Source organism: Chamaea fasciata, unplaced genomic scaffold (genome assembly GCF_029207755.1).
Source record: "Chamaea fasciata isolate MVZ Bird 193981 ecotype frontalis unplaced genomic scaffold, bChaFas1.0.hap1 SCAF_21, whole genome shotgun sequence".
NCBI lineage: Eukaryota > Metazoa > Chordata > Aves > Passeriformes > Sylviidae > Chamaea > Chamaea fasciata.
The window spans coordinates 7,264,961-7,287,521 of NW_027094106.1; the positions used below are offsets into that span (position 1 = coordinate 7,264,961).

Sequence of the window (22,561 nt, forward strand, 5' to 3'; positions counted from 1 at the left end):
GCTCAGTTTTCCTCCTAGAGGTGGGTGGCTACATTTGCCTGCTCTGATCTGTTCAGGCGTGCAGGATCCAATGAAGGCAGAGGCAGAAGGAAAGGGGAGCTTTCCCGGGAAGGGACAGCTTTGCTGGATGTTCTTATAAATATAAATAACAGGATGGCGATGAGGATGGACACAACAAAGTTTTGAGGGAGTCACTGAATTATAAATTTATAGGTGGCTCTGTATCTCCTATACAGGAGGGATAGGAAGGACTGGGATGTTATCACAATAAAAGGGCTTGAAAAGAATAATTTCTTTTCAATAATGCTGAATAGTTGCATTATTTTAATTAAGAAATAAGGTTTAGTTTTGTTCTAAAGCTTGAAGCAGAAATTCTTTACAAGCGTTTTGCTGCCTCAGTAAACTCAACAAGTAATTTCCTTTCTTCCTACCGCTACTCCAAATACCTCACTCCACTTCTAACACTTTTTTTTTTTTCTCTCCAGTGTTTTTCATCCAGGATTTCTTCATTCCTGCACTTCACGACTTGTTTATAAAATGTCATAAATCAGTCATAAAGGTCAATGCCATAGTTTAGGTGGCAGATTTAGGAGAAAAAAAAAAAAAAAAGGTGGAAAAGCGGAATAGGGACAAGTAAGAGTAGCTGATTGTTGGAGCAGCAGCTGTAAGCAGTTGCCAGTTTCCAGAGACGTCTTCCAAACAATTGGAAAGAAAATAAACTGAAAACTGAAGAGCTGTAGTTTGCACTTTCCTGTGCTGCCGCTGTCCCTGGCAGAGCCGCAGCCGGGCACGGCGAGGCACCTGCACCATCTCAAGGAGAGCTCCGGCATTGCAGTTACACACACGAGGGACAGACACGTCCTGAAATCGGTTTTGTTTCCTATTAACGCCCCTGGGCACTGTGTTAAGGCCGTTTTGTTAAACTGAGCTTTTTTTCCTTCACTTGCTTTAGAAATTCATTGATCTTTTAGTGCAAATAGCAACATCCACCTCCTTTCTGCCGGGCTGCATTTCCCTCCTGTGTCCTGCTTTCCAAAATAATCGGGATTGGATGTGCTCACCTCCGTTGGCTGCCGGCAGGAAAACCCCCACCAGTTTGTGCTTGTGATACTACTCCACAACCTTCTCTCTGTTTTGTCCTATTCCAGACGGTTTGCATGGACAGATCCTGCCATCCCTCCCTCACTAAACCTTTCTGGAGGTCACAGCACAGTGTTTCAATGTGCAAATATCCAGCTGTGGATCAGACCCTGTGCTCTGCAGAGCAGCACTTTTCCTTTCCTGGGAGAATGGATGGCACAAGGAATCTTTTACTTCCCAAACAGATTTCCAGCTCATTACTGCTGGGAGGCTGGAAGGGATTTTCCAAACTCACTTTTTCTATTCTCTTACAAGAAATAAATTCTCTCTACTGAGAGCCCCTCTGCTCATTACCTAATCATATCTTGGGTTTTTAAAAATTTTAGGGGGGTTGTGACCTTTGTCTGAGGTTTTTCTCCATCTCAGTCTCTGCTTAGAGTAGGTTCTTTTATGCCTTACCCAGACCTTTTTTTCCGGGTGTTTTCTTCATTATTATCTTCTGCAGCAGTTACTGGGTTTTGGTTTTCTTGTGTTGGGGTTTTTTTTTTGTTCTCAATTTCTTGCCAAACAGTCTGGAGCCTTTGGGACACAATAGAAATAACAGACTGGAGACGTCAGGCAAAACCCCTTAACCTTAGGACACCTTATTTATCTCATAAGTGAAAAACTTTCAGGGGCTGTACAGAGCCAGCTCCGGATTCTCATGAAATCTGGGCATTGGTGGATGAAATTCTGATGATTTAGGGAAAGTATGAGGAAAGGAGAAAGAAAATGGACTTTACACAAGGCACACGGATAAAGCAGCTGCAGATTCCAGCACAAGGATGGGAATCATCACTCAAATGACCTCACAAAAGTAGTACCAACTGTACAGTGAGATCAGTGATGGCTCTGCAAGTGTTTGATTCACAGCCAATAAAATGATTGGAACAATTTTCCGAATAACACAAACCAAACAAATCCTGCAATATTTGTTTGTTCCCGTCTTTCCTTAGTTAGCAATCAGACTACATTTAGAAGCTATTACAATTGGCTTTGGGATAAAAGAAATTCTGATTACCCTTCCCTGCTATTTTCCACACTGTGCTGGGATGCACATCTGGGAGTTGGATGAGTTTTGGAGAGGTTTTGTTATTTCCACTACAAATGTTTTAAGAGCACATTCCAATGGGGAAATCTGATTCCTAGAACCCACAAACCAGCACTACACATAACCTCTCCTCAGTTCCAATTCATTAAGAATTGTTCTTTTCTGCCACTTGATTAAATCTGAGTTTACTTTCATAATATCATCTGTCAATATTTGCCACCTGTCAGGGGAACTGTCTTTGAATTCTCACATGAAAATTGCATGGTTTTGTTGACAAACTGGAAAAGGAAACTATTCAGTCAGCTGGTTCCTCAGCAACCTAAAAAGTAAGGCTTTGCAAAGAAGATATATATATATATAGATATATAGATATATATAAACTAAGGGAGAAATCAGCACTGAAATACAATGGGCACTGATTTTTTATTCTAATCAAATCACCTTTTTAGCAGCTATATGTTAATTTTTTCATAGTCTGGATTTACAGTTCACAGAGCTTTCTTTGCTGAGTGACAACAAAGCAGCAAGCCAGGCTTATTCCCACATTATTTCCATTCCATCTCTTGGAAAGTTTAATTTTTTATCATCTCTCAATCATTTCCTGCAAACTGACAGGGGGTAAGTGGCTTGTTCCTCCAGCACACACTCTGGAGAAGTGCTGGAACAATTCATTGGGAACAATCCCTGGCTGTGAAGTGTCTCCCACACACCTGGGAAGAGGCTGAGGCTCTCCTTGGATCTGCTGGCGCTGTGCAGGACCCTGAGAACTTCCTCAGGCTCAGGAGGGAGCACATGGCAGCTCCATCATCGCTCCGCTGTCTCCAGCCCTATCTGAGGGCTGCTGATCTCATCAGTGAGCTTTCTCTCAGGACAAAAGGGCAGAGGGACCCAGTAAAAGTCACCTCAGCAGGGAATCAGTTCATGGGGCATCATTTCATCCCCAGATTTTACCCACATTTCAAACTACAGGTTAAAAACAACCCCTGCCACCTGTAAGGTGTTTGTGGATGAAAAGAGCCTGCAGGTACCAACCCTTACCAATGTTTCCATGGCTCTTCTCCCACAGGCAGAGGAACAGCCTTGACTTGGCACCAGCACAAACCTCACAACACTTTGTTCAGCGGTCCCCAGAGGAAAAACCCCAGCTCCACCTTGGCATCTGCATTCCTCCCCCCTCCCCATCCCAACTCCACCTTGGAAAGAACTTTAAAAATTGCAGGGCATGAAGGCAGAAGGGTTGCTGCCAGATTGGCTCCATTCCCCATAATGTGTTTCAGCCATGTGGATTTTCTGTGCTTATTTGAAGGAAAGGAAAAAAACCCATAATACTATTGTATAAAGTGTACAGGGAAATATCTGGGCAAGAACTGGGGAGATAAGCACAGGCTGAACAATACTTTAAAATACTGAAACGAGCAAAAACTGGCTTGGAATCAGTTTTGAGTTTATCAAGTTCAATCTTCATCAGTGCTACCACCAGCAACAAAAATGTTAGTTAAACTCTAGAGAAAAAGTTAATTCTCCTTGGCTGATATCATATTCATAGATAGGACAGAGGAAACAGAAGAACTGGTGTTAAAGTCATAAGTAGAAAGATCTTGAAGGACTAAAATTACTGACCTTTTGGAAGAGGAAAAAGCCCCCAAAACAGCATATGCATTAGTCATAATGAAAATATTGTGCATAGCACAGCTTTCCAAGAGATCTGGCTCCGTGTCAGAGCCACCAGGGAGTACAAGAACTCTTTTGCTTGCCTTCACTCAAGTGACAGCACAAAGTGGAGGCTGTGCGCGAGACCCCAAAAGGGTCCCTGGAGGATCATTTGCTCCATCCCCCTGCCCAAAGCGGGATCAGCTCCACCAGTGCCATTTCTGACATTTCTGCACTCATTTCTGTTAAAGGTCTGTGATGGAGGCACCACACCCTCAGTGCAGCTCACCAACATCAACCCATTCCACCAGCACCATGCACCTCTTTAAAAAAAAGAAACCAGAATTGTCCCAGTCACTTTAGAAAGTGTTTATTCAAAAGCTTCATAGCACCATCTTGTTTTTTAAAACAACCAAATAAAATGCAGCAATTAAAACGTTGGTTTTTCTGTTGAGCATGACACTAACTCCACCTGTGAACATATTTATGGTTGTTCTTGCTAAAGTAACTGAAAAATAGCACTCCTGTGCACACAGACATAGCACTGGCCCTTGGGGGGGTTATCCAGTCCCAGCTCAATCATGGAAGAATAAAACCAAGTGGAACTGGATACCTCAAGGAAACCGTTCTCCTTCCCCAAATCTGCTGGAAGAAAAGATTTTCTAAAGGTCATTTTTAGCAGTTCCAATTCATATGTCCCCTCCAAAACTTCAGCAAAACTAAAAATGTAATTATATAAAATACTTTTGGGGGAGTTCTTTTATAGGACAAATCAGGTCATAATTGGTTAATTATCTCAATATGTTTGCTCTATCACCTAGCTATTAATTAACTAAAGGGCCTTTAATGCCCAGTTTTTTCTAGGGAAAACACCGGTCAAGATAATTTTACATTACTACGCTGATTCACATTAAAAATTTAAGGTAAAACCAAACTGCCATGGACAGCATTTATCACCTGCTTTCATTCTGAGGGTTTTTTTTCCTTTTCCCTTTTGAGTTTTGGAGCAGCCTGTCTGAGAGCTTGGATCAGTGAAGCGCTATTTCCCAAGGATCCTTAACTTACATTTCAGGAATAGGGACCAGGCTGAGGGCTCGGTCTCGTTATCGTTTGGCTATGGCTTCCGACCACTGGAATTCTCTATTGCAGCTACTTCTGATGGCCGTGGGGAGGCAAATGCTCCGTGCTTCACTTGGCCAAAGCCCCCATGGGGTCCCAGGCTGGCAGGACAATGGGCTCCTGCTGCATCACGGCCAGGATCTCCTCGGGCACGTGCTTCTTGTCCACCACCACCTCGTACACGTACTCGGAGAACCAGTCGTCGGTCATGATCAGGTAACCTGGGGGGGAAAAGAGCATCACAGCACAGAGCCACTGCAGGAGGGCAGCCACAGATAAGCCTCACCTAGGAATGATGCGTTAGACAGGGCCTGGGCACGCTGGGTATCTCTTGAAACACACCAAAAAATATCTCGAGGAAGATAAAGATACAGGATGTACTTCGTGTGCATTGATAGGTCAGGCAAGAAGCCCACCAGGAAAAACAACAGCCAGGATATCCATAGTTTATGTTTGCTCTGTTAAAATGGGCATTGAGAATACTCAAGGGAATTGCAAAGCCTTTAAGGCAGAATGTAAAATTATTTGAATCTATTTGAGGCTTTAGAATTTTTCAGGTGAACATCAGCCTGTTCTAAGAAAACTTGCTTGGTTTAGTTTTTGCAGTAAGAGGCAGCCACTGCTTTCCTCAAAGCCATTTAAATCACACTTAGGCTGAGGCAAATCCTAATTGTCTCCCTTAATGTGAAAATGACAGTGAACACCCTTTGAACTGGGAGTGAGGGAAGTCACTTTAGAGGTTTTAGCAGAGAGCTACCACTGGAAACAAGCTATTCCGAGTGAACTGGGAATAAGTGTGGCTGTGAAAAAGGAAGCATTTAGGAGACAGATGAAAAGGCTTTATGTAATAAAGTTCCTCGCATCCTTATATTGTATCATCACACAATCAAATGAAACAAGAAAATGCCCAAAGAATATGGACAATAAATGCATCTATCTCCACCATCTTGTTTCTAAAGCAAGAGATCAGATAATCCCATAAATTAAAACCCCTATCAACTGTAACCCGAGCTAGAAGCCATTTTGGAAACACTGCCAAAGGGAGCTGCCTTGATTATCCTCTCCTCAGGATATGAGTTCTTGGGACACACAAAAACCTCTCACTCCCAAGAGCCAAGGAGTAATTGCACCCTGAGAGGATTAATGAACTCTGCCTCTGACATCCTGTCCCTCGCAGCCGATTGGGATCGCGGCGTCTGAGCGGGGAGGAAGCGCCGAGCACGACTCCAGGACACACAAACACCTCGGGTTTGGGGAGGCCTGGGCAGGGCAGACCCCACACACACACCCTACAGACACCTGGGGAGCCCCTGAAAGTCCCCAGAGGGCCTTGGGGAAACCACGCTGTGCCTGTGCTGTGACCCCTGCCTGGGAAGAGCAGATGAACAGAGCCTCTGTCACTTTTGGGATGAGGGATGGACGTACAGACACCGAGTGCCTACAGGTTAAATCCCTGAAATGCCTTCCTGCAGGAGAGCAACAGCCAATACAAAACATGGAAAGCCCAAAGGGAGCCGACTTCAAGCTGGAGATGCATCCTAAAAAAAGCTCCTCTCATGCCAAAACAAGCAGATGGACCCCTCTGCACAGTGTGATTTAGTATTCCCCTCTTCCTTGCTCTTAAAAAAAGATATCCGATGGGATAAGCTGGGTTCAAAGTTAGGTAGTAACATCCTGTGTGTCTCCAGAACAAAAGACTACTCAGAATAATTTAACTTGCCCGTGTGACTGAAAAAGAGTCAATAAAACAGAAAAGAAATATTTGATTGGGAAGTGACTTTTTTACCTCAGAAAACAAGCAATGTTTGTCAGCAGCTGTGTTCATTCCTCGAGGAAAAACACACAGAGATCCAGAAACACTTATACAACAGATATAAATGTAATTATTAAATATTTAGGAGAGGCAAAGCTGGGCTGGTTCACAGGGGTTCCCTTTCTCCAGGACAAGCAGCACCACAAGATTTCAGTTCTGTCCACTCTGGAATGTGAACATATAACTGACTCCATCCCATAATTCCCAAACCAGGAGTCCCAATCTTTCACCATTCCTGTCAGGGGAAACAGGTGGAACCCTGGACTGTACTTGGAAAAACAGGGAACCCCACATGAAAAAAAGACTGCTCTTTCCTCACAGAAAAAAAGTAATTTGTTTGCTCATTATTCAGTGACTCAAGCCCAGTCCCTGGGGTTTTGTTCCTGGATGCTGGACCCTCAATCACCCTGTCCAAGAAATCCTGGCAGTTGGGGTTACTTGTATCCCCCACACCCAGCTGGGCCCCAGCTGGGCTGTGCCAAGTCCAGCATCATTGTTGGCTGACTCTTCTCTGATGTGGACTCTGGTTTCTTGTGCTGGACCTACCCAAGCACAGCTTCCCAATCCCTTAACAAGGCAGATAAGATAAAAATCTTAAATCTTATCACAGTGAGACACAGACTCAGTGGCACTGCAAGACAGCTCAGACAAACTCTGAGTCCTCACCCTCCTACACTGAAGAGTGGAAAATAAGGGCAGGAAGGAGAAGAAACCCCACCAAGCTGAATCACAGTCCCTGAAGGGATTTAAATGATGTGCAGAAGTGACATTTGGGGACACGGTTCAGTGGGGCTTGGCAGTGCTGGGTGAATAGTTGGACCTTAAAAGGGCTCTTCCAACCCAAACGATTCTGTGGCTCTCAGTCACCTCTCCCAGTGTTTGGGAAGGAGCCCTGGAGGACATGCCCAATTGCCTTCTGCCCCAGAGCAGCTCATTTGGTCATACCCGAGAAAATCATCCAGGGATTCAGCTCCCTGAAAAAAACCAGTCCGAAATAGAGTCGAGCCTCCTACTTCTGGTGGGATTTTCTGTCAAGGCACTTTTCCAGGCAACTCCCTGAGCAGAAGCATGGTCAGGGAGCCAGACTTTCCAGAGACCATGGTGTCCCCTGGTACAAAGCTGATAAGGGACAGTGACTCACCCTGCAAAGTCCACACAGATGCCACAGGGACAACACAGGGCAGGGTTTATTCAAGTCACTCTGGGCTCCTATTTTATTTCAAAGGAGCAATCAGCTCCTCTTACAGGGCTCTAGAACTAAATCTTGAGACGTGAGCAGGGATTTGGACTCAGTCCCAGCCCAGCAAACACCACTTGTAGCAGTGTCAGGGTTTAGCTGCTGCCCTGTGCCTTTGATGTTACCTCAGCATTGATTTGGCTTCTCTACTTAATCCAACATCCCAAAGAACATTTCACTGCTGTCATATTGCTGAGCCTTGAAGGCTGAATGTCAACAGTTTCCTTGCTGTGTGAAGACTTTTATTGGAATACTTTGCTGTGAATGGATAGTTAACTCAAAACAGAAACCACCGCAAGACCAAGAGGCCACAACATAAATTAAGACACTTTTCCAAGAGTATTCTGTGTTTTCCTCTAAGTTGCTCATGTCATTGAAAAGCTTATAAATAAGACCACATCCTAAAACATGAGTTCTCCAAAAATAAGTCTATTCCCAGAAGAAAACCAAGACATCCTGGGAAAGTTCTGTCACACCAAATCTTACAAGCACATTTGGGATTAACGTGCAGGAGAAAAATGTGGGCAGCAATGACTCTCATTCCTGAGGACACAGAGTCTGGCCTGGCACAGTCACCACTAAGGCTGTGCCATGGCTGAGCCCACATCCTGCCTGTCTCATTCAGGACATGACAAAAAACATGGAGCTCTCCACCACCCCACATAGGAAAAGCTGCCTGGCCATGGCAGGGCAAAGCAGGGATGCTCTCACACCACCAGCCTCACTCACCACGGGCTGGGGAACTCAGAGCAGCAGAAAAACACCCAGTGGTCATTCCCAGTTTCCATGAGCAGGGAAACCACTGGAACAATTTCCTAAACCAGCTCTGAGCTGTGATTCAGGGTTGTGTCCACACTGCTGCCAGGTGCCGCTCCAGGCTGGCACAGGGCCCTGGCACAGCCCCAAAGTGTCCCAAGAGGGCAGCTGGGACAGCAACAACAGGAAAACAAGTTCATGGAGAACCCTCAGCACAGGCAGAAGCACAGTGAGGACTGGATTTTGTGTCCCAGTGCCTGTCACACCGGGGAGGAGCACAGGAGAGGGGCTGCATGTCGTGGATTTGGCACAGCTTCCAAAAGGCAACCAGAATTATGATTTTTTAAAATTTTCTTTTCCCAGCCAGCTGCTGGAGTTCCAACAGTTTGCACTTCAGCTGTTTGCAGCACAAACTGGGAGCAGCCATGCCCTCACTTCCTCATCTACAAAATCAGTAAGCAAATCCTTGCAATGATTGATAAACAGTACTTCAGGAGAAAACAAACCCCACTTCAGCTTCACACACGGCTCAGGAAGGTTATTCAATACCACCAGCCACAGCCAGCACGAGCCCTGTGTGCAGTGCACAGATTAAAGTCTGGCTGTTACCAAAAGCTTTAGGACATTTAAAAACAGCACTGAAGCTGTTATTTCTCCTTCTGTACTAGCAAGAAAAACCATTCCTATACAATGCAGTCCTTGGAAGTGATCCTGATTCATTGATACAGCCCAACTTTTATCCATGGTCCCTTTGTGAACAGACTGGTTCCAGACCCACAGGAGTTCCTGGTGCCTCACAGGACAAGGGCCACCATGTTTTTGGACTCATGCTACCAGACTTTCCACACTTGAGTTCTGCAGGAAAAGGATTATGAGCAACAAAATAGCCAAGGTTCTGATCAGTGTGACAGAGGGAGAGCAAACTCCTGCAGCTGCTGGGGTTTTTGGCAGGGATAATAGCTGGGAATTTACTTGGGATCAACAGCAAACTGATATCAAGGCTTAAGAGTATCAGCAGCTTCCCTGCAATAAACTGAACAACCTTAACAAAAACTGATAAGGCAGGAATAAAGTTTGATAAAATATGACCTTTTGATGAAGTCTATCAGTATCTTCCCATGCCTTCATACACAAACCAGTCTGGTTATTGGATTGTCCCTTCCACATCCTTAGTTTCAAACATTCAGTTTTCTGCACTCATGACTAGAAATTACCTTTATTGCCACGATCTTCACCCCAGGAGTTCTCCACTCTCCATTTTTCAAATGCATCTTCTTGCCCATCCTGTGCCAAAACAAGCCCATGACATTCAGGGGTGAAGGAGAGGCCACATCTGAGCAGAGAACCCCTTCCCCATCCAAATTCAGCACCAGGAAAACAGAACTCCTGAATCTCAGTGGTTTCTTGCTAATGGCTGGAGAAATGCCATTTTATAAAATACTCATCTACCTACTTAGATAAAATATGAGGAAATGTGGTAAAGAAGAGAGTCTGCAATCAGTATTTATTTTATCAGGAAGCTGAAATTTAACTAAATTCTAGTTTGGACTTGAATGACTCACAGAATTTAAGCTGCTGTCCCTGTCCCCCCATCAAGGTGTGGGGGAAATTAAAGACAGGATGCACAACTTGCCTGAACTGGGAATCAGAGGAAAGGAACAAGGAACCGTCAGAACAGAATTCAGAACAGCACTGGCAAGAGCAAACCCTTGAAGAATCCACCTGAAGGACACAGCTCCAAGTCTGGTGCTGTGCAATTAAAATATTTTAATACAAAAAACTACCCTGAAAAACACCCCATAAGTCCATTTTTAATACTGACTGGAATATTGTTACAATGCTTCTGTTCTCCCTTGAAAAGAGAGAACAGTCCTTAAGATGGGACACTCAAGAGCTCCCAGACCAAGGATGTCAGCTCTGGATGCTCTCAGAAATTGGGAGGAGCACAATCACATACAGTCACTTTTTAACCAAAAGCGCATTTAATCCACATCTATTTTTGATGTTGTAAAATCGTAATATGATTTAAAAAAGAAATCTTCAAAGTCGTTTTATAAAAAAGTAAGTAAATCCAAAATATTACATTTTACAACTCAGTTTCTCAAGGCCCCTTCAGATTAAGGTTTTTAAGAGGCACCAACTACAAAGTTTTCCTTGGTTTTTAGTTAGACATTTAGAGTAGCGTTCGTGCAATCTGATACACAACGGGAGCGTTAAAAGCTCAGAATGCAGAAAACAGGAAAAAATTATACTGAGTTGTAAAAAGTAACTTGGAACATTCTTATGACTCAGCAGTTCCATCTCAAGTCTCAAAACTCCACAGCTCAGGCAAACTTGTTCAGTGCTGTGCAAGCTGTTATTCCTCAAGCCAAGGTCAAGCTGGACAGGAAGAGATCACTTCAAAGAAATTTTAATAATGACAACTTCTAGAAATAAATGGAAACATCGACTTTGCAGATAACCCCGAGCTGTAAGTTTCTGCATGCTTCTTTTTACTTCATTATGTGCTTTGTTATGGTGCCAGGAGCAGATCTAGCTGTGGATTCATCTCATCTCTGCTGTTTGCCACAGAACTATGCTGAACACCATTTCCCTTCCCTAATTAGAGGTCAGGGAGATCACAAACCAGGGAGGTTAACCCTGCTGTAAAATGCCTCCTACCAGCATTTTAACAGGCTGGCTCCTCCTCAGGCTCTAAACCAGACTGGATTAACCATGCAGTGGTTGTCCAATCAAAGTTTGTGGGTAAAAGGAAAGAAGTCCCTTGACATGTCTAAAATACTTCCCTCCTTGTTAAATAGTTATAGTTCTGAACACTCAGACACAAACAAGACAAAGGGAATAAACAACCACGCCTTGTGCACCAGGGGGTTGTGGCACACTCTGAGTGAGCCCAGGACACAAAGAAGCTGCCAGGATATTCCAACACATCCCTGCCAGCACCAGAACTCCAGGAGGGAGACTCTACCTTCTCAGTGACAGCTGTCAGGACCATGGCATGGGTCATCAGGGACTCCCCAAAGATCAGTCGTTCTGCTTTGTTCATGTTCTTGATGGAGACACCAAACACCAGCTCATGATTAAATCTAGCAGAAAGACAAATAAGTTACATGAGAAAGGATGCAGGGGGAGTTCTAACTAAGCCAGGGAATCAGGAGACTGGCCTGTGCACAGGCATACGAGTTCAACCAATTTTAATGTCAGAATAAATGCAAAACCTGATCCCTTTAGGAGTTTCTCTCACCATATATTAGACATTTAAATAAGAATATTTAACAACCACTCATATTGAATCTTTAAAGAATTCAGATTCAACTAACAAGTAAAAAAAATTCTGCTGCTGAATTACTTAAATATACTCTTTTGGGGTATATAGTCCAAAGTATTTACTAATCAATTCACTGAGCAGCTAAAGGGCTGTTCATGTTCTCACTGAGTATCCCAGATGACATTCTGGTTTGATTCTCTACTCACATATTCAGGTCGTTGATTCCCAGCTTGCTATAAAAGTGTTTTGCCACATCACAGCCAAACCACACAGCCTGCAAAGAGAGGGAAGGGTCATGTCTGGGCCAGATTCCAGGGGTTTTACATGGCATGGGCTGCACTGTGCCATCCATGAAGAGAAACCAAACCCACCTCGCCATCCTTAATAGATGCTGCAGCCAATTTCTTCAGGACCTCCACAGGCTGGTTGTTGTAGAGAGTTTTCCTCCCTCCAGCCATGTTGCCCAGGTACTCCACTGTGTAGAGCCTGTTGTAGGGATTCTGGGGTCGAGGATCATTCACTAGACAAATCTGCCAAAAGCCAAGATGTCATAAAATGAGGTGCAACGTAAGTGAAATCTTTCAAGATTGAATCTAGAAGGATTTCAGGGAATAGCTTTTGTCCTAGCCAACTGTCTGCCCTATTAGCAAACAAGCCACTTGGCTGAAATAAGAGGTTTTTTAAGGTTGTGTTTGTTGGAGTTTTTTTGTTTTGTTTCACAAGTTCACCTCGTAACTGTGGCAGAGCAGCTCTGCGTGTTATTCCTTCTCTAATGTCTGCCTTACGACATATTACAACTGATTAGATCATTGCATATTTTATCATTACAAAAACATCGTGGACTGCAACACAAGATCCCAGATAATTGAAGGGTAGAGCACAAACAGCACAGCAGGGAGAATAAACACACTGACTTGGGCAAGCAGCGCCCATCCCAGGTGCTGCAGCTACAGAGGGGACAGACACTGGCAACAGTGGAAAATAAATGGTTCAGCAGCAAAAACAAATAGCCTTGGGAAGTTTTCAGCATCCCCAACCTTGTCCTCCATGTTGAAGTAAGGCTTGACATGCTCGTTGTAGAACTGCACCGGGGTCATGGGGCCGTACTTGTGGTAGTTCTTCTCCTTGTCCCGGAACTCCCAGCAGAAAGTCTCCGGAGGGCTGCCCAGGCAAGTGCTCACTATTCTGAATACCTGCCCAGAGAAACAAACAGCTGTGAGCCTGCTGGAACATGCAGCTGGGCCTCTCCTACCACAGCAATGCCACTGGAGCATGGATTTCCCCACATGAAAACCAGATGGAGAAATGGGATCTTAACGGTCACCTTTGAACACGTGAATGAACACACACACACACATCAGTTATCTGCATTCAGCTCCTGAAATCTCAGTGTTTCAGCAGTTCAAAACCAATCTGAAAGGCCTCAGGAAAATCAACAGAGCTTCTTTCACCACTCTCACACTCCATGTTGTCAGACAAAAGAGAAGCTTACAAATTCCAGGTTCTCGTAGGAATGCAGCTGCCCAAAGCAAAAAACAGGACACTCCCCAGCCTTGTTAAAACATTTTTAAGTAATTCTGAAGCTCCTCCAATGCTGCCAGAGAAACTTTATCAAATTGATTCTCAAAAGGCTTCATCATTCAGCATCTCCTGTTCCACCAGGTGGTTTGCCCCATGCAGAGACAAACCAGACCTTTTAACATGGGCATTTTACCCAGTGTTTCCCCTGTATTAATTCATTTTCAACTGTAATGTTCATTTGGCTTTAAAAGATGGGCCTTTGCTTCTTTTCAAAACCCCAGAATAATCTTCACATCTGTTTTAATACATTTAACAACATCTCTGTTTAGGGCTGAGCTGGCAGGTTATGCAATTTAATTCCAGCTCCCTGCCTGCTGCCTGCGACATCCTTTGCAGCTGGCAGCTATCTTTGGATTTTTAGCACAAAAAGTTGACCAGATTTCAAGTCATCAGCCTCCCTGTAAATCAGAACACAGAGCTGCATTTCAGAACCACTGCTGTACTCTCTCACAGGGCTTATCAGAAAATGTGCCAACACTGGCAGTGTAACCACATGAGTGTCTACAGAGATACAGAGCAGGACCTGCCACAGGTACTCTGGGGATGGGGAATTTAATCACAGTTAAACAGGTTTGAATCTGTTTTATTTCAGCTGACACTGATCTTCAGCTCTCTCCATGTCCTGAGCACAAGTCCTTGCAAGGAACCATCAGGTTATTTAAAATGAGAGGAGAGGGACTCAAATCTCAGCTGCACCTTCTGCACTGGGATCCAGCTTCTGTGGTCTGTGCCAGCTTTCCCAGCCTGGCAGTCTCCACACTTACACAGCAGAGTAGACACAATACCTTTCCCAAAGCTGATTGAACTCTTTCTGGAGATGGTCCTAAGGTTCCATAAGAACTGGCTTTATGTCAATGTGCACTTTGTGCTGGCAGCAAAAGGAGTGCAATGCTCCTGCTAAATAAAGGTGTTCCTGCTCCAAGCAATTTAAGAAAACAAGTGAAAAAATTAATTACAGGTTGAAACAAGGGTGTGGGCATAAGGCTTCTACTGCAGGAACTCACACATTTCTCAATAAATATGGCAAAGAGCAAATATAAACCCCTGAACTACTATAAATATTTAATTTTGCACAGACTGCACAAAAGGTACCATTTGCTGTGGCTACACCCACGTTACCTCAGATAACCGCAAGCGCTGAGAGATGAGGCCATGAACACAAAATAAGCAAGAAAAAAGCCTAAAAGGAGAGCAGCAACCAAATGGGCTCCAGCCAGAGGAAGGAAAATGATGGAGACAGATTTCTCCAGTGAACAGAGGCACTGGAGCCTGGAATGACCTCCCTCAATTGTTTTGCCACCCCACCCAACATAGGCCCTCTCCTCATATCTCACAAGCTTCCCCTACCAATAAATAAAATAAGCATATATAACCTAAAAGGTGACTTACATTGCCCTAGTGACAACCAGAAGCAAGATATGGCAAAGATAGAGCAGCTTGTGCTAAACCCCAAAATGAATGAGGAGGGGAAAAGGAGGACACTCCTGATAAGGAAGAGTCTACAAAGGAGAAGAGTAAAGGAAGAAAAATTCTATGGCGTGAACTGCACTGATTTCAGCTTCTGACCTGCTGTGCACTGGTTTGATAAGAATGTTTATACAGTTCTGGAGTGAATATTTAATCCTGTGTTCCACAACAATTGCCCCATTTCAGCTGGAGTGCTGCTCCGAGCAGGAGCAAACCAAGATTTGCTACGCAAATAGAACCTCCCAGAACAAAACCAAGCTCTGCTTTGCCACAAAAATACAGAGGCAATACTCCTGTCATACACATCTAAACACATGCAAACCACCTTTATTCTGCAGGAGAAAATGCTGTGTTAACCTCAGAGAATTAAGCACAACCTTTTACAGAACAGACAAGCAGCAACCAGTTAAGAACCTTCCATGTCAGTTCCAGGATCTCTTGTCAGAGGGCAAGAGGCTCTAAATAAATGAAGAAACATTTAGCAGTGAACTGTGTGTCCCTGCCCTAAGAATGACCATCTCTAGGAAGCTTTTGATGTCTGCTGCAGAATCCCCCAAGGGCTTTTGGACAAACACTGCATGTAAATTACATTAATTCAGCTTTGAACTAAGTGCAGATTGGCAACATTCTGGGGAAGGCTCAAAGCACAGCATTCTCAAGGCATGAATTTCACAACAGCTTTGATGAAACCCAAGGAACACAGGTCAGTTTTCTTCTTTTAACCTAACCTTAAAATTAGATAAAAAGAAGCTACAGAATTTTACATGAAGTGCAAAGATGAATTTCCAAAAGCCAAAACAACACATTAATCAATATGGAACTAATACAGAGATAGCACAAGGTAGGTTCTGCCTAACAATGATGTTCAGTGGACTGCAGAAAAAGCTAACACACACCACCAAAACGTTTAATTTCTTGACTCATCTCAAGACATACATTGGGTCACTTGGCATTGTATGTTTGAGAAATGAATTAAATATATACTTTTTTTAAAATGCATGGACTTGGTCACACTACAACTGCCTCAAGCTTAAGTTATTTTTGGCAGTTTAAGAATCAAGTATGAGCAGCACAGAGTGAGAAAAATGATGTGGGTTTGTGTGAGCAGGAGGAGGTTCAGGCACTGCAGACACACTGACAGTGATGGAGTCAATTCAGAGCCAAAACCATGCTGCAATTCACTCCTCTGCTGCCCCAGGATGAGCCCTCAGCTGGACTCAGCCCTGTGCAGACACCTCCCTTCTGTGGTTCTTTTCTGCTCTCTTGTGGGGAAACCTTGCACAACACTTGTGCTACAAGATTTGCATTCACAGCCATCAGAATGCAAATTTCAACCTTTCCTGGGTATAAGAGCCTGACAGGCCACTGTCTTGGTCTCTCAAGAGACAAAATGTTGCTTTTGCCACAGCAAGGGGCAGATGTTTGTAAATATCATAATTCTGAAACCTATGGATTCAAAATATTTGTCTGGAAGGATCAGAAAAACTCAGAATGAGGTAAGCAACAAGCCACTGCAAAACCAATTCACTTGAACAGCTCCAAGAACACTTTGTTGAGCAACAAGAAGCACTTGTTTTGGCTGATCTAACAGCTACACAACAAAAGTAAGGAATCTCATCCATTCCAGCCCTGTGTTCCAAGATTCATGTCACACCAGTTTATTTACCTCTTCTATCATCATGTCCATGGCAGCACAAATTTCTCCTTTGCTTCCTCCGCTTTCCACCATATTTCTTAGCCTCAAACAGTATTCTCTCATCTGTTTAAAGAGAAAGTCACTTTGTTATCAAGGGTATGAAAGGTGTCACCTGATCATTTTCAGGACTTCCTATCTGCTTGTCTCAAGCGCCTATTTTACTCTTCATAACGTTTTCAAAACGAAAATACATTTCAGAAGCTTCGTTAGAGATTAATTTAAAAATAACAAGATAATTGAATGCTGTTAAAGTAAAATGTCACCAAAAAATTAACAAATAGTCACAATTTAATTACCATTTCCATCCACTGGCGTGAGGCTTGCAGCCATTAAGTTTGATTTCTCTCAGTCCCGTAAGTGATGCCACAGCATCCACACACATCAGCACCTCTGTGACTCACAGAACACACTTTCCTCATGCTGTCACATTCATTTTGCAACTCTAATGCATAATTGATCCCCTGGCTGATGAAAAGGAAGGGGCATTTCCCCACTGCATGCACAGCTGCAGTCAGAGCAGCACAAGCTTCCCATTAGTGTCACCATCCATAAGGCCAGGAATGGTGATGGGGATCCCTCAGGACCAGCTGCTTTGCCATGCTCAGGATTTGAACAACATTAACAACATTTAAAATGTCCAAGCTCATTCCACCACGTATTTTGCATTTTTAATGTGGACTTCAGCAGGCAATTTTCCCTGAGCATGCAGCATACAAACTGGAAAAAAATGTAGCAAGCTGTAAAAAATGTTTTAATTGCCTTTTTCATCCAGCTACCTACACCAGCATCTTCCCAGGCTAATTCATTTCTGCAGTTCAGGGAGTGAGTTAACACCTTCCTTCAGACAAAGCTGTGCACTTCTCTACTGAAAGCTGATTTTTAACATGCAGTGTTTTTAAAATACATTTTTTTCCGCCATCTTTTTCACCACATTTGGCAGTCATTAGAAACCTTGGCACAGAAGGAGATGAGATACTGAAAGGGTGGGAAAGACACACCTAGACACCATGTGCTGGTTTTGCAGAAACAGATTTAAGCAGCCACATCAAGAAATCTTTGGAAATCTGAGGATTGGGAATAACTGCTACTAAAACCACAAAAGGTTCTTTCAAGCTACTGAAGCCTGACAATGAACTTCTCCCATGATCTCACCTTCCTGCTCTATGTTCCAAGATTAACATCAGACTTTGCTGAGACTTTAGGCTGCTTGTAAATAAATTTAAGTTACTGAGATGCACTTAACACTTTGGTCAATAAGGATAAGGTGGTTAGGAACATTTGGAGCAGGTTCATTCTCATCCCCTCCCCTAAGTTTTATCATCTAAATCAGTTTTACCTTATGATTCAAGATCTCATTCATCCTTCTGGTAGCCTCTGTGGTGTGAGACTCTGGGAAGTATTTCTTGGGGACAACACCATACTTCTCTAAAAGAAATAAAACTACAGGTTAACAATCGGCTTCTTCACACAATAGATGCTCCTACTGCTCATACCCATGTGAAAGATAAAGAGAGTTTGGGTTTGTGCAGATATTATAAGGGAAAGGCTCTTATTTATAGGTTACAAGTACCCAAAGTTTATATTTTAATTTGTGACTGAATGTTGACCTCTGATCTGCATTCCACAGGGATCCCAGAACATGGAATCCCTGAACTACTCAGTATTATTTAACTCAACACTTAAAAGTTCTGAATTAATTAGTGCTTTAAGAAGTCCTGTTCACCAGGAAAAAAAAAAACCAAAAAACAAAAAAACCCCAACTTGGTTACTTTAAAATTTATCTCCTGAAATACCTTCTAAAGAACTGGGCCTCCCATGAATCACTCCATGTAAATTATCTAAGGTTAAAACTGACTTCCCAGTCTCCTTTCCTCCTCAACAATTATAAAACACCAGCAGCAGCTCAATGGCTTCCTACATTACAGTACCACTCACAGATCTCACCATGCAAGGCTCTGGATGTAACAGCAGCAGCCAAAATCTCTGCCCTGATTAAGTATTTATAGCAGTGGGATGAGGGAAAAAAAGGAACCCCCAGGCTTCAAAGAAACAAATTCCTTTTGTGCTTCTAAATTTGTATTATTGGCTTGTTGATTTACAAAGCTGTCACACTGTTTCACAACACAAATGAGAGCAAGTGCTGGTGTAATTAAGTATCTCCAGCAGGGTAGGATCCTGTTCCTGCTGGAGCACTGTAAGACCAGCACTGCCACATTCCACATCAATTCCTTCTCACTGATCTTTATACCAACTTCAGGCTGCAATTCCAAGTAGTTTTGCTCCTGCTCTGCAGACACACCTGGGTCCATCAGTGGCTTTTTCCTTAACATGTGTCCTAAAGATTGTGTACATGGCTATAAATAAATGAGGTTGAGTTGACGACTGGAGGAAAAGGGGATCAAACCTTTTCTATTAAATGTAAAGTCAGGGCCATCTAATTATTTGTTGATTTGTTGAAATTGATGCCAGACAAGATTTAAGCCAAATATTTATAATCTAGCCCCAAAAGTCTTTGATTAAAAAAATACAGTGGTTAATGGCATCATGTGCCTTAGCCAATTCCCAGGACTCAAGCTCAATTTCTTATTCTGTTCCATTCCCCATTTCTCAAACCAGGCTGCAGTTTCAGGAAGGGCTCCTTGTGACCACTTCTCTCACCAATGATGTTAACCAGCATATCCCATTGTCCACCATCATTTGTGGGGTTGGAGAGCAGGAATTGCACCAGTCTTCCTTCCACTGGCTCCTTTTTCTGAGCTGTTTCCACAAAGGCATTTAAGAAGTAGTAACAACGCTCAACCTGAAACACACAGATAAAAAAAAAAAAAAAAAAAAACAGCTTTCAGTCTGACATATTATGCATTAATTAATTGCTGAGTATTCAGTTCTTTGCAAGTACAGAACAGATGAAGCAACTTTCTGCTCATCCAATGACATCCTCATTTTCCCCTCCAGCATTCCAGGGGCTACCCTATAAAATCCTTTGTTAGACCAAATATTTAGGAGTGACTTCACACAGAGCTTAAGGGTAGGGGAACAGGAAGCAGAAGTTATGCAATGAAGCCTGGCCCAAACTAGTACTAGATTTGCTTCATTTCCCTTAGGGGGAGAAGCAGGCACACAGCTCACCCCTCAGGTCACAAGCACAACTGAAACCTCAGAGCTACAGTCGCGTTTCCACCAACAAGTAACTTCTGAAATATACAGAACTCTTGAAAAAAAATACTTCTACTATTCCAAAACTTCAACATCTTGACAACTTTCTTCTCAAGCTCAAAGTCCCACTTCGCTTGACCACCTGCATATAAAACACATTTTTAAAGAATGAAGCTTGAAGTTTCTTCTCATACATGCTAAAAGAAGCTCTGTCCCAACACTAACACCTGATTGCATAAGCAATCCTACAACAACCTACACGACTGTACCTTATCCCAGAAAAAGAGATAGGACTGGCTGAACTCAAACTCTTCAATGTTGTATTTCTTCATGAAAGGAAGGCGCATTGCGTTGAGGCAGGAAAAGATCCAGCATCTCCCTGAGAGATCAAAGGAACACGAATTAAACTGGAACGCCTGTGCTCAGGAGCTGCACAACAATTCCTTTTACCACCAGATTCATGACACAGTTCTGCCTCCAGCCTTTGGCCGGGCTTCCACACCACCAAAAAGCTCTGAAGGCGTTCTGAAATCTTTTATTGCATGCACATCTCTCAATTACACCACGCAGAAGGGAAAAGAGGCAAACGCTGAAAGCCTAACGTCTGTTATTAACTCAGGAGGATGCTGCAGGAATTCGACTTTGCTCCGAAGCCCGGACAAAGGGCTCTGGAGCAGCGGAGGCTCCCAGGAGCACAATCAGCGTTACGAGTCAGCCCCCAAACACGGCCCCCGGCCCCGACCCTCCTTACCGGAGTTCTTCTGGTTGGTGACGGGCTTGCCCTCGGCGGGCACGGCGTGCTGGAACACCTGCACCGTGTCCTGCACCACCTGCCGCTGCAGGCACACCTCCAGCGGGTCGTTGCATGTGGCCACGTTCTGGGCCAGCAGGAACTGCGGCTCGGCCCGCAGCCGCCGAGTGAAGGCGACGGCCTTCTCCGTGCTCAGCCCTGCGGGACAGCGGGGCAGGGTCACCGCCGGCCCCGGGAACACACACACCCGCTCCCGTCCACCGCCGAGGTAACGGTGAGCCTCCCGTCACTCCCTACAATGGGCACGTTATCCCTGCCCACAGCCCCGGGAAGATCCCGCTAATTCCCCTCCGCCCGACCTACTGCTGAGGTAACCATGAGTCTCCCACCCCCCGGACTAAATACCCCCGGTAAGGGCCGGTAACCCCCTCCCTAGCCCGGTAATTTCCGTCCCCCGACCCGCTGCTAAGTACCGATGAGCCCCCCCCCCAACCCTCCATCCCCGCCATGGACAAGATCCCCCTCCTCCCTTCCCCGGTAAGCGCCCTCTCATCGCTGAGGTACCGCTCTGCCCCCTCCGCCCGCGGCCGCCCCTCACGGCCAGGCCCCCCTCACCGCGGGCGTTCATGGCGGCACCGGCAGCACGATCCCGGCGCGGGCCCGAGGCGGAAGCGGCTCTTATAGCGCCGGCACCGGAAGCCGGAAGAGGGGCCCGGGGCCGCGGCCGGGGGCGAGGGGGGGCGAGCGGCGGCGGGAGGGCGGACGGCGAGAGGAGAAGGACACGTTTAGTGCGGGGGCGGCCCCTCACAGAGACCCCTCACACTGGGGCCTCACACCGATCCCTGACAACGACCCCTCTCACACAGAGCCCCTCACAGGGACCCCTCTCAGCGGCCCCTCACTCAGATCCCCTCAGAGGGATCCCTCCCACCGGCCCCTCACGCAGACCTCTCACACGGACCCTGACAACGACCCCTCTTGCCGGCCCCTCACACAGATCCCCTCACAGCGACCCCTCGCCCACACAACCCTGGCTCCAGAACATTCCACACTGCCTGGAGTCGGCGGCCTCCCCGCCTCGAGGAGCGTCAGTGCTGGGGGATGTTTGTGGCACAAACTCGTGTCAGTGCCGGGGGCTGCGTGTGGCACAGGGCTCGGCTCTGCAGGGTTGGTGTCACCCCTGGGTGAATGACACCCATCCGGAGCAGCCCCATCCCGCCTGTCCCCAGCTCTACCCGCACGGTGTCACCCCCTGCGCTGTGGCAGATTCACAGGAGGGTTCGGGACAGTTCTCCACAGCCGGTGGTGTTGAGGCCAAGTGTCCAGGAACATGAGGCGGCACCGCTGTAGCACCTTGAGGGACCTCCCTGAGCACTGGTGAGTCAAGGACACGCTCTGGATCACACTCCAGATCAGGCTGCAGAATCTTCCTTCCCCTTGAGGAAATGCCCGCTCCTCTGAGAAGAGCGCTGGTGCATCACTGTTCAAATTGATTTACAGCACACAGTGTTTATTGACAGTATTAGTAATGGGCTGTTCCAAGGCATGATGAGGCCTCAACGGCTTACCCGGACCTTGAGAAAATGCTGGAGTGGCACATTTGTTTGGGGGAAGGGATGGATGGAAATGTTTTCCACCCATCGTAGCGCTGTAGCAATTCACTGGAACTTCGCTGTGTGTCATTGAGCACTTGGGGCTGCCCCAAGCCCTGGCGTCTGTCTCAGCCACAGAGACAGGAGGTGAAGCAGCAGTGCTGAGTGCCAGGCAGCTTTTGCCTGGCAAGAGAAGCTGAGATGCCCACAGGGTCATTGGGAAGGGGCAGGGAGCTGGGTGGCCACCACCCCAATGCCCTGTTGTAATGGCACTGCAGGACAGAAAGCAGCTGTCAGCCCAACGC

At 45.2% G+C, this 22,561-nt stretch overlaps 1 protein-coding gene across 1 annotated transcript; it reads right to left on the reverse strand.

The window, feature by feature from the left end:
• Nucleotides 1–4,174: 4,174 nt before the first annotated feature.
• Nucleotides 4,175–21,345, reverse strand: BLMH (bleomycin hydrolase). The gene is made up of 12 exons (XM_066201944.1): nucleotides 21,280–21,345; nucleotides 20,665–20,862; nucleotides 20,183–20,292; nucleotides 19,416–19,557; nucleotides 18,094–18,182; nucleotides 16,728–16,820; nucleotides 13,051–13,206; nucleotides 12,385–12,543; nucleotides 12,220–12,287; nucleotides 11,714–11,831; nucleotides 9,960–10,029; nucleotides 4,175–5,160 (listed from the first exon to the last, which is right to left on the reverse strand). The coding sequence occupies exons 1-12, from the start codon at nucleotides 21,290–21,292 to the stop codon at nucleotides 5,009–5,011; spliced, it is 1,368 nt and encodes a 455-aa protein (XP_066058041.1). The 5' UTR covers nucleotides 21,293–21,345; the 3' UTR covers nucleotides 4,175–5,008.
• Between the last annotated feature and the right edge of the window lie 1,216 nt (nucleotides 21,346–22,561).